The 11,949-nt window shown below is 39.0% G+C and overlaps 2 protein-coding genes across 2 annotated transcripts; both read right to left on the minus strand.

The window, feature by feature from the left end:
• Positions 1-48: 48 nt before the first annotated feature.
• Positions 49-6,602, minus strand: pkd2l1 (polycystic kidney disease 2-like 1). The gene is made up of 15 exons (XM_037123214.1): positions 6,173-6,602; positions 5,315-5,428; positions 4,054-4,181; positions 3,704-3,957; positions 3,398-3,622; positions 3,083-3,311; positions 2,822-2,992; positions 2,542-2,723; positions 2,331-2,451; positions 2,147-2,245; positions 1,928-2,049; positions 1,728-1,845; positions 1,468-1,598; positions 1,207-1,348; positions 49-946 (listed from the first exon to the last, which is right to left on the minus strand). The coding sequence occupies exons 1-15, from the start codon at positions 6,450-6,452 to the stop codon at positions 839-841; spliced, it is 2,424 nt and encodes an 807-aa protein (XP_036979109.1). The 5' UTR covers positions 6,453-6,602; the 3' UTR covers positions 49-838.
• Positions 6,603-9,453: 2,851 nt separating this feature from the next.
• Positions 9,454-9,885, minus strand: atoh7 (atonal bHLH transcription factor 7). The gene has a single exon (XM_037124757.1). It carries the CDS (start codon positions 9,883-9,885, stop codon positions 9,454-9,456), a length of 432 nt encoding a protein of 143 aa, XP_036980652.1.
• Positions 9,886-11,949: the final 2,064 nt, after the last annotated feature.

The following is an 11,949-nucleotide window of genomic DNA, read 5'->3' on the forward strand; positions in this document are numbered from 1 at the left end:
TTAAACTGAGGTTCTGATGTTTGTACCACCTGAATGTTAAATAAAGTAGACAGCATGTTTTTTTTTGCTCAAAAGCTTTTTCACCCTTTTTGTTTGCAGTAACGATGGGAAGTGTTTAAAAAAACATCCTATTTGTCCCAGATCTGATTATTTTATGTGATGTTTTTAATAATAAAGAGCAGTAGATGTCATTTGCTTTGTTACTACATGTGTTTTCACAGCTTGGGAGGTGGACAAAGATGTATTACGCACAAACATCCAAAACAAAAACATTTATTATTTTTCATGTCACTAAACTATAAACAGGTCAGGATGCTGATAGCTTTTGATCAACTGCAATAGAACATTCAATGACAAAAGCAAAGCAAGAACTCACTCAGTCAGATCTTAGGTGGTGTATATACTGGCTGATATTGGGTTATAATGTGTAACTTTATTTTTCTAACCTACTGTTGAAATAAATTTATACTGAACAACATTAATAATGAGTAGATTTGAATTCAGGTATCATCTAAAACATACTTTGTATCTGAGCTTAAACTTTAACCAGTTTATTATATTCGCTCTAGTGCACTCACCTAGTAAGCAAAGAATTTCAAAAACAGATTTGTACAGTATTTACATATCTCCATTACATGAGTACTTTAAAGCAGCTGAAGGAAAGCTTTAAATATTCTCTCAGTATTGTTGATCTGACCGTCCTAATTGTGACCTTAACCTGAAGAAATTCTTACAACATTTGAATGTTGTAAAGAAAATGATATTGATGACGTATGACCTGTTGTTCCCCATGTGTCAGCTGACTGCCATATAACCCGAGTCTGTTTCTTGAGGTTGATCACATCGGAGAGTCGAGTGTAGAGTTGGAACGAGCCGTTGACCTCCTGGACGTCAGCCCTCTGTCCACAAGAACCAGGATGCTGCCATCTGTGGCGGTTTCATCACTCTGGATAGGGGTAATAGAAAATGCAACTGTTGAATTAATAAGAATAAATTTAAGAATGTAGAGTCTGATCTGAATAAACAGAATATTACCATTTTCCACATATAAAATTACAACTCTTATGGCAGTATCAAGAACATAGTTATTGCAAAATTAGAATTGTGATTTCACTGTGAGTTGAAGTGTTGGTGTTAAGTCTTCCATTTAAAAGCATTTAATGTATTCATGGTTTTAGAATATCTTAGACCTAGTTCCATTCTCACATCATCATTGGTCACAGTCTGTTTTCCTGCCGTTTGGTTCCTTTTAGCTCTCTGTTGTAATCCCAGCTTCTCCATAATCAAGTCAATCCTGGATGTGATTCCGTCCACAGAGCTCTCAAGCTGGACAACTTGTTTTGTCAGTCTTTCATGTGGAGAGAAAGGTAATTCCACTTTTCGTTATTGTTGTAATTTTATTCAATTATTTTGTTTAGGCACAATTAAAAGTAATTTCATACTCTGAATGTAAAACCTCTTTCCTACCTAAGAAACTGGTCCCGATCCACAAAGTTGTGACTGGATTGGTTCTTCTGCTCATTGGATGTTGGAGGCTTCTCCAGTAATTCCTTCTCATAATTCATTCCAAGATTGTTGAGTTCAGCGCTGAGAGCATCCTGATAAAAAAAATATGAAGACCATCATGAAAACACACATTTGTCTGCATTTGTTAGACACATATTTCATTTTCAAACTAAATAAGAAACAAGTTAAAAAAAAAAAAAAAAAAAGATAATTACACACACCCTCTTTTCCTCCAGCTCGATTTTCATCCTCTCTTGCTCGTCTTCGTCTAGAATTTGGTTGCCATCCCGGTCAAACCGTGAGAAGGCTGCAGAAATTTCATGATCAGCGTGTCCCATCCTACAAGAGCATCAGAGCGGTGAGGGTTATGTTTAACACTAAACTCAGCACATGCTCTTCTTTGTGATGTTTTGTCACTTACTCTTTCAGAGTTTCTCTGAAGTCCCTGAATTCAATTTCTCCAGATCCAGATCGTAGTGCTTTCTGAACATCTGATATTTTCTCCTTCTTAAGTTTCAGCTTTGTAAATGTCTTCATGTAGCTCTGAATTACAAGAGAAAACAATTCTGTTTGTGTCTCTTGTGAAACTTTATCCATATATATATATATCTATTTCTCAGTGAATCTTACTGCCTTTTACCTGTTTGATGATGTCAGTAAACTGTAGCTCGTCTTTTTGGGATGAGAGTTCCTCCTTTACCTCAGAATATGTGTCATTTATGATGGCCAGAAACATGTTCTGGGGGACAGATGCAAAAAGTGATAATAAGAATGCTCATGTTTATCGTTTAAAATCAAACATCTTGTGAAGCACAATGACTTACCAGTAGAACGAAGAAAACGAAGAACACATAGGTGACAAAGTAGATTGGCCCAAGAACTCTGTTAGCTCGGTCGATGGCGTCGTAATCAAAGTCTCCAAGAATAATCCTGAACTGTGTGAAACTGCAGAAAGAAGTAAAAGGATTGATTCATCAGTGCTCAATCATCCTGTTTTATGTCCTGCTGCACTATTGTTTATTGGACGCCTCTTACATGCACTTGACGAAGGTGCTGAAAGATTCGACCTCTGTTCCAAAGAGCAAATATCCAAGTTGGGCGTAGGCGAAAAACACAATGAAGAACATGATGGCGAAGCCCAGAATATCTTTTGCACATCGACCAAGTGTGGAGGACAGCTGTGTCATGGTTTTGTTAAAACTGATGTACTTGAAAACCTGAAGGACAATAGGAGAAAACCTTTGGATAACGCACAAGAAAGATGATTTTAGAAAGTCTGAGGAAAGTGTTTGTGTGAATGATGTCAATACTTTACCTTGATCCACGCAAAGAACAAATTCACGGCATTCATGTTGTTGTACTGTGTTTGCCAGAAGGCCAGAAATTCAAAATCAGCATAGATTTGTGGATGCTCCAGCAGTTTGCCAAGCAACTTGTCCACTTTGACCGTTCGGAAAATATTGAATACAATGGCAACAATGGCGAGCTGGGGAGGAGAATAATTTTACTTCTTTGAAGCCCAGTAGAATCAAAGAAAAGGACGTGTTTGAATCAAATACGAATTACATTTTCTTACCATTATGACAATGATGTCCAGGATGTTCCAGATGCTTTTGAAATAGGAGAACTTGTGTATACGCAGCTCAAGAATCTCCTCCACAATATAATAGAGGATGAATAAACAGAAGACCATCTCACAGCCGAGGATGAAGTAATCCCAGGTGGTGATGTAGCGAATCAGCCTGACTGTTCTTATCTGGTAGGAACTGATCGCTCCACCGGTCGCTGGGAATTCAACCACCAACCTGAAAGAAGTGGGTAAAACCTTGGTCAACCAGTAGATGAGTACCAATCAACAGATAAAGCTGCTATTATCAGTGGCGGTCTTTACCTGATGACGCAGAACATGTTGATGTTTGCGTTGTACGTGGAGAAGTCAATGAAGACCACTCTGGTTCCTCGGTCAAGCCACAGGTTGTCCACCAGTTCCTTCAGTTTGATGGCACTCTCCTCTTTGGTCCGACTCAGGTCTTGGTAGTATCCCGATCCACTGTAGGTGGTTAGCAAGCCCCAGTGAGAGGAACCTTTGATTTCTTTCTCTGTGTGGTAGGTCCAGCTGCAGGGGGAAAAGACAATTCTTTGTAGTTCTTTGTTCATACCCACAGTGACCCTGTACAGATTTCAGTGTGTGGCTTACGCGCTGCCATTGATGAGGCCGAAGCTGAGGTCATCTTCCTTCTTGTCATTGTAAACATCAAAACATCCTGTGATCTCATCTTCAAAATCATTGTGCACCTTGCAGGAGTTGTTCAGGATCTTGATCTGCCTCATTCTGGGAACTCCCAGCAGCATGTTCTCATAGTAGATGAAGGACCTGTCTCCATTGTCCATGGACTGGTCATTGTACCATTTAGTCCAGTAGAGGCCGTCCAGTAAAGGGCCCTGGGCATACTGTTCATATAAGGAGAGAGTGAACGCCAATTGAAACACACATAGAATAAATCATATTGTCATTTCTGAGTGATTTGATTGTAGCAGAAAACTCACAGTCCAGAAGTCGGCCATGGTGCTGATGGACTGAAACTTAACCCCACTTTCACTGGCTGTATTCACAAACAGGTCCGTCATGGCTTTAGTGTAGTAGTAGGTGCTCGAGCTGGTCATACCGTATGTCACTGAAAGACAACGACATTGTTAACGCCCGATCGTTGATTCCTATCTGGCTTTACTCAGGCTCAGCTCTAAATGTTGCTCCATTCAGCGGGCCCAGATAAGACCGCTCAGAAGCAGACACGCAATGCCTCATTAAGGATTTGTTGTTTGGCTGCGTTTATGTGACTGCAGTCAAATGGATCCAGATTAGAGGCTGTAATTTGTTTGAAGAGCTGGCCTGACGCAAATAGCCTCATCAAACAATGTAAATCTAACCCACACAAAGCAACAATGGACGCGGCCAAATGCTCTTATCTCTAAAAGGCAAGAGATGCCTATGTCCCTTTCACTCTTAATGCTCAGCTGGACAATGACTACCAGGCAGAGGGATTGGGAAGGCATTTGTGAGGCTTTTGATGGTAAATCAAACAGTCAAAAGTACCCTATACTGTAACATCCAAATGGTGAGCACTTCAACAACTGATCAACGTTGCTAAAGCAAACAGTCATGCAATGAGACATGCTAAAATAGACGTAAGATACATCAATAAGTGAAGAACAACTAAACGGAAATGGAAAAGCACTAATGTGTTTAGTTTGTGTTAAACCTTATTTGGAAGTTAATCTTTGAGAAGATGCCCAACAAGTGTTTTATTTTGTTGTGCTGAGCCAAAGTTACACGTTCTAAATGCTGAATAACTAAATGTATAAAGGTAGCATACACACACATATATATCTTCAGGACAGAGTTAACAAATTGCATGCGAATGTTTTGGCCAAGTGACTTTGCTCTGATGAGAGCCACTTGGCAGAAATGTTAGCATGTTGAATGATTTATTCAGAAAACAATGGCGAAACTGAGATTTGTCAAATTTATCCTGTCCTCAGTCTGAGTGTGCTAGCTGTAAATCTTTGGGTATTTACCAGTTGGTGTATTTGCATGTCCTGGAAAGTCGGCTTAAAATTTGAGTTTTTTAAAATGGACTGTCCTTAAAGTCTCTTATAAATGAACACATTACCTTGTGATACTGCTTGTAAAACGCGTTAAAAGTTGATTGAAAATACAGTTTGACCAGGGAAATCAACATTATTTCTTTAATCTTGAGACTAACAAGTGCCAGTGATAGACATTTGCTAATATGAGTAGAATACTTACAGAGGCATATATCCACCAGGAACACCAGATAGACCAGTAACTCCCGTAGTGTGGTTCGGACAAACAGTTCTCTGTTGTTTGAGGTGTTTTCAGTCAGTGTTGTGCCCCACAAGCCTTCAAAAAAAAGAGCACAGTGTACAAGATGTGATTTATGATGAGTTAAGTTTTTCAAGACCTTTTCATGCAGAGGGTGTATTGACTTTCATCCTAAAATAGCAATGAATGATGTTTCAATAAAGACTCAAATTGATATGCCAACGAGAACAAAAAAGACAATTTTATGGCAAAATATTGAGACATACTGAGCCATTACCAAACATTATGTCAGGGTTTTTAAAAATAAATATGAATGTTTTGAGGAAGAAAAAGTTACATTTTGTCGATAAAGAATCAGCTATGACCTGGATTCCAAAAAGGTCGGGACACTGTAAAGGTTAGTAAGAATAGATAATTTGCAAGCAAAGGGTGTTTACGGCAACGGTTGAATGAAGTGTTCCTGGGCCAATGTAGTCATATCATTTATATAATCACAAAGTGGTGAACATCGCCCCATCTTTGTCTGTGTATGACTGAGCCCTTTAAGGATGCTCCTCTCCTAGCAATCATGATACTATCACCTGTCACCAGTGAACCTATGGAATGTTCCGAATCAGGTTTTTTGTTATAGTTAAGAATTAACTTAGCATGTAATGTGATGACTTACAGTAGATACAGTGAAACAGAACAAACATATTAAACCATTGCTATGATGTCATGACCGTAGCCAATAAAGTTGTGTGTCTTTCTGAACTCATTAAACTAGTTTTACAGATGACAGAGCAGAAACACTGCGGTGAACTCCGCTCACTGGGTTCCTACCTTTGATAAACCAGCAGCAGCTTCTTTGTTTCTTCACCAGGCTTTGGTCAGCGGAGGGTGGTTCCTCTGGGAATGGGCCAAGTGTGTCCGGTTTGTACATGCTGTCCATGGAGCCCTGGTAGAGGGGCTGTGGGTTGTAGATGGTGCTGACAGCTCTGGGCAGAGGCGGAGGGGAGCTACAGAAGCCCTGGTTGACCCAGGCGCCGCTGCCCCTGCTGTCCAGCTCGCACTCGACCTGCCCGGTCAGGTGGCTGTCGGCCCGGTTGTTCAGGCACTTCATGTTGTGTTTGTCCGTGTGACCTGCTGGTGTTTAGATCAGAAGAGAGCGAAGCAGAGCAGTGTCGGCAGCTTTTGAACACCTGCCGGAGAGGTGATTATAAAGAGTGGATGACATCAGCTTTGTTGAGGGAGGAGCTGCTGGTCCTCTGCTGGAGCTTTTGTAGTCTTGAGGTTTAACGGGCAAGGTTTAACCAAATACTTGACATTTGGTCAGTCATATAATCTAAACTCTTCATCAGTAAGACCATGTGGAAACACTTTACATTATTTATTCAATGTTTGATTGTATATGGATTAGGATGTTGCATGAGCAGCCACGCACTTCAGCATTTAAAGCCAAATAATAGAAATATTAAAGTACAGACACAAACTCAGCAAAAAATACACGATAATATAGATAGAACAATATAAATCACAAACTGAAATAAAACAGCAAATATCCATCAGTAGTAAATCATTAATTCAACTTTAGTTAATAGTTATTTTACTGTTAACAAACAATAATTATTATTAAAAATAATAACCGCTTTATAAACTATTGTAAGGATGTATGAATGAGTTGCAACCTGGTCATCTATATAATGTTTATAGTTGAACAACACAGAATTTATTGACCATTTAGAAAGTATTTTAAACACCAATTGCGTCTCATGAATAAATGTCATGTTACCAAAAGGCAGTGCATTTGGTAAAAAAAAACTCAATTCATGTGACCAAAAGACAAAGAATGATCAGTAACGATCAGTAGCCTCCTTCTCTCTAACAGCCCTCCTTTGAACTGGCAGCAGCGAGCTGAAAGGATACAAATACCTTGACAATGAAATCCCCACAACACCAAGACCTGTGCAGTATATTAGATTTGCTGGAAATATCTAATAAAAAGAGCATCCAGCCTTGTTGCAAGGGAAAAATAATTCAGCAGTTCAAAGCCATTTTAAATTGTTTTGACCTCTCAATTACCTCCATGCTGAGCACATTGTTGTCACTATTGATTAACAACTCACCCAATAACGTGCTCCCATTGAGGACATCAATTAATTGCATGTCGATTATATTTTCTGTCACCAACTGTTTGCGGCCTGCGACTGAATTAATGAAGAGCGTAATTGCAGTGTCACGGACGTCTCCGCCTCATTACCATTACGCACTTTTGACTCTGCTGTCTATTCATTTTTGACGTGCCAACTGTCAGAAAGCATTTATTAGGTATGCAAACATTCATTGCGGTATATGAATCAGTGTGACCATCTGTATCAATGTTTGGCACCTCGTCTATGGGCCAAGTGTCTTCTGTAAAACCTCCAGGCCTGCTGCAATGCTCATCACAGTAAGCTAACATTTGTTAAGCAAATAGGGAATATTTAGTTATATATTCATTATTTGCTCATTTCGTTGTATGTAATTTGGTGTATGACAACTATCTATGCATTTATCTTTTTATCTCTGTATGTATTTAATTTGTGCAGACATTAAACCAAGCAGACTGGAATATGAGATGAAATAAGAAGAATATAAAACCCCAATCAACTGCATGATTATATTAGCAGTTAGAGAGTACAATTAATGCACTGCTGTAGATGTCTTCTACTTAATGCAGCTAGAGTTTGGGTCCAGCTATGTGCGTTCATGCTCCAGCGGCTCTGAACAGAGCGATTACTCACAGCCATTATCACACAATAGAGTTTAATTTCTGCTCCCACTCTGAAGCCGTGGCAGGATCTGGCACACAGGCTTTCTTAATTTGTCGTGGCTTGTGCCACCATTCAAACTTTTTCGAATCTGGAACAATCTTTTTTTTTTTTTTTTTCCAGTGGCCGATGATTAGCATTTAAATCTGTAGCTGTGTGGCTCCAGCAATGGACAGTTGTGGATCACAGGGTGTCCGGCCATCCTGTGGCTGAAATGAAACACTTTACTACCTTTAAACTGCATAATGTGTTATTTTCATACATAAAATTTGAGAATAGAAAAGTTCAATTATAGTATTCGGTGTCCTTGAAAATAAGTCTATTTTATATGTTTTAAATTTGGTTCCCCTCTGACGTAATACTGTCTTATCTCAGAGCACAGGAGCTGAGGACAAAAGGGATGATTTATTCCCCAGGGTGGAGGGGGTGAGCATGGCTGTGCAGGCGACAGGACCTGCCATTACTCCTACTGAGATCCTGACACACTAAACAAAGGACCTGCTGTAAATCAGTTGTTCTCCTTTATAACCCTTTTTTTTTAATACATCACAAAGGAGACAAAGTGAGATCATTAGGGTAAAAATGTCAAAGATTTCTAAAAATACAAAGATGTTTTTATTGAAATGAGAATTTTATGCGGTAAAAGTTCTATTTTGTAAAATATTATCAGTATGCTGGGGTTATATTTAGTCAATATAAATACATTTTTTAAGGTTTTTTAACAAGGGATCAGTGGACGAGATAAGATGGAATTACAGTGTAAAGAAAAATTAGGTTATGATTCTACCCAACAGAGAAAGACATTAAAGAAACAAGAAAACTGTTGTTTTTTTTTTCATACAAAATAGTTTTTATTTTGGATCAAAAACTATAATTCAACAAAATAGAGGTCTGCATGTGAAAAATAACACCTGTTTTTCAACTCTACAAACATGTACGTACACTTTGACTAAATAGTTACATATTGACTGAGACCACAATGATTTTCTCAGAATCCATTGAACATTGCACAACATTTTAGGGCCATATCAAAATAAGTGATAAAAATACATCATTGCATGTGTCTTCAGTACAATCTAGTGGTCATGATAATGACACTACATTTCTTTCATTGCTATACTTTGAACAAAAAGATGCTCATAATTGCAAAAGTAAAAAACAAAAACACTTGGAAAAAAAAGCTTTTCTGATTGTCATACAAAAATAAATTAAAAAATAAAATAATGCAATACAAATGTATTTACTGTCTCCTAGATCGAAGGAAAGTTATTCACACCCAACAGCATGACGGATTATCTGCCACATGGCAGCAGTTTATACGTGGACCTGATGGCCGTCGAACTGATATGAGAAGGACGAGTGGATGTACTCCTGCTCGGTTGGAGAGTCGTACCTCATGAGACATGGGTAGTTTTCAGGCTGCACACAATCGAACTGCAGGTCCAGCCACTGCCTGTGAGGAGCGTTGTGCCTCCTTGCATCTGTCAGGATCCGGTTTAGGGCCATGATGTAGCTGAGGGCCATCTGCAGAGTTTCATACTTGGACAGTTTTTTGTCCTCGCCCCACTGGGGGACCACTTTACGCAGGCGATCAAAGGCTGTGTTCAAACCCTGCATCCTCTTCCTCTCTCTGGCGTTCGCAGCCATCCGCCGCCTCGTGGCGGTCTCATATTTCTCCGGGCTCTTGGAGTCCGATTCTGAGAACTCGGATCCAGAGTCAGTGCAGCTGGGTCGACGAGACTTCATGATGTTTGGACGAAGAGATCAAACCAGCGTACGTCCTCAGATCAGAAGGACTCAGATACAAGTCAGCAGATTTATCAGAGAAGTTTTCAGTTTCAGCTTCAGTTATCCTCAGAGGTTTCCTCAGTGATGCAGCCCAGCTGATGTCCAACGATCTGTCCTCTTTGGTGCTGAAATGTTTGTAACTCCAGATAGTGGACAGTCTTAGGAGTCCAAGGTGTCTGTGGTCCTGGAGACAGTGAGGGAGCAGCTTTTATAAGAAGGAGCAGATGAACAGGTGGCAGCAGGTGGAGTCCCTGCCCTCTTCAGTCCCCCCCATCCTCAATATTGCTCATAGAGAAACACACCCATTTTGACTCATAAACACACACACACACACACACACACACACACACACACACACACACACACACACACACACACACACACACACACACACACACACACACAAACAAAACCTTAATGAAATTCCAATTATCTTGGGCTGGGCTATCTGGCCGTGGCTTCACTCAGAGCCATGTGTCACAAACACCAAAAGTCTGCCATCTGGTAGCACAACTCACCACAGCTGATGATGCAAACAAACTTTAAAAAGGCTAAGACTGTGGATATTTACCAGTTAATCTTACATTTCCCCCAATTATCTTTTCCCAACAAGAAATAAATGCCATTAAAAACAATGAAAGATTGAACTCTTAATTAAACACAACACTGACAAAACATGCAATATAATATAGTTACTGTCAGTTGAATGGGTTAAAGAAAAGTTTATTTTTCAAATGTTTTCAATCTAATTTTAAACTCACTATACTGTGTCAAATTTGACTACTTGTATATTTAAAGACTTTTGTATTTTTTTGTCAAAGTTATCAAATGAGTGACTCAGTGATTGTTATATATTCATCACATAATTGAATTTGTAGGTATCACAACTTTATTACAAATGAAATGGTTTAATTTGACTGTTTAAGTTACATAAGACACTAAGAAGTCCCCTTTCACTTCTCGTGTAACTGTGATAATAGCCATAATCTGAGATTAGCCCGAGGCAACAGAAGTGGAAGTGTGGCCTGTAACCTGAGGGATTTTAACAGCACATTGGGGGATTATGGCTCTCAAACAATATGGGACAAGATGGTGTAGAGATTATTGCTCCATCTGAGATTTTAGAGAGCAGTTTGTTGGCAGGTAAAATATGTAGAATAGGTAAAATAATATAACTCTCCAGAAGTCTTCGTGCTGTCGATTAGTCTGAAAGGGTGTTTATCAGCGCTGTGGTCTTAATGTATCACAGTATGTGGGATGCATTAAAGTTCCTCATTTACGTGAGACCACATGAGAATATAAATAATTGATCTGTGTAGTGGTCCGAGAGAATGAGACGGACAGAATAATTTGTCTGTCTGTCCGTCCCATCTGCCGGCATTGAATTCTGTAATCCAGGAAGATGGATGTGAGCATGTTCCTCCATTACACACACACACACACACACACACACACACACACACACACACACACACACACACACACACACACACACACTGTTGACTGTCACTTAAAATCCACACAAAAACCAAGTCTACTTTAAAGGTGTACTATTTAGTTGTGGGGATGAGATTTTAATCAGAACTTCACTAACTAATTTTTTATGCTTAAATGTAATAAATAAAGTTTCATTGTTTGTATGACTGAATAAGATGAATAAACAAACTGAACTTAAAGGACAACACAAATTCACACCGTTTTAATTGGTTTACATGTGGCGGACCCTGCCACCTGTCTAGCTTCAACCAGTGTTCTGGGGGCCTTATTTTCCTCTGACAACAGCCGGTTTGTATTATCACCTCATGAATATTATAAATATTAATATTCTAAGATCAGCTTGTTTATTCAGTTATAGAGAAAAATAAATATTTCTGAGTTTGTATTTACTCATTAATATTGTCAATATTAAAATTGATTAAAAAAAATTAGTGGTCTTTTAGTTATTCTTTGATTTGCAGCAATTTATATGTCTGATTTCTTGAAGTACAGTATTTAAAATTCAATACACTGTTATAAACTATC

The sequence above is a fragment of the Acanthopagrus latus genome, chromosome 15 (genome assembly GCF_904848185.1).
Source record: "Acanthopagrus latus isolate v.2019 chromosome 15, fAcaLat1.1, whole genome shotgun sequence".
NCBI lineage: Eukaryota > Metazoa > Chordata > Actinopteri > Spariformes > Sparidae > Acanthopagrus > Acanthopagrus latus.

Excerpts from the sequence above, each read along its gene's own strand:
- pkd2l1 (XM_037123214.1), bottom strand. The coding sequence starts at position 6,452 with ATGAAGTGCCTGAACAACCGGGCCGACAGCCACCTGACCGGGCAGGTC. Across the intron at positions 4,182-5,314 it reads CCTGGTGGATATATGCCTCT|TGACATACGGTATGACCAGC; the intron begins GTAAGTATTCTA and ends GTTGTCTTTCAG. Across the intron at positions 1,599-1,727 it reads TCGAGCTGGAGGAAAAGAGG|GATGCTCTCAGCGCTGAACT; the intron begins GTGTGTGTAATT and ends TTTTTTTATCAG.
- atoh7 (XM_037124757.1), bottom strand. The coding sequence starts at position 9,885 with ATGAAGTCTCGTCGACCCAGCTGCACTGACTCTGGATCCGAGTTCTCA.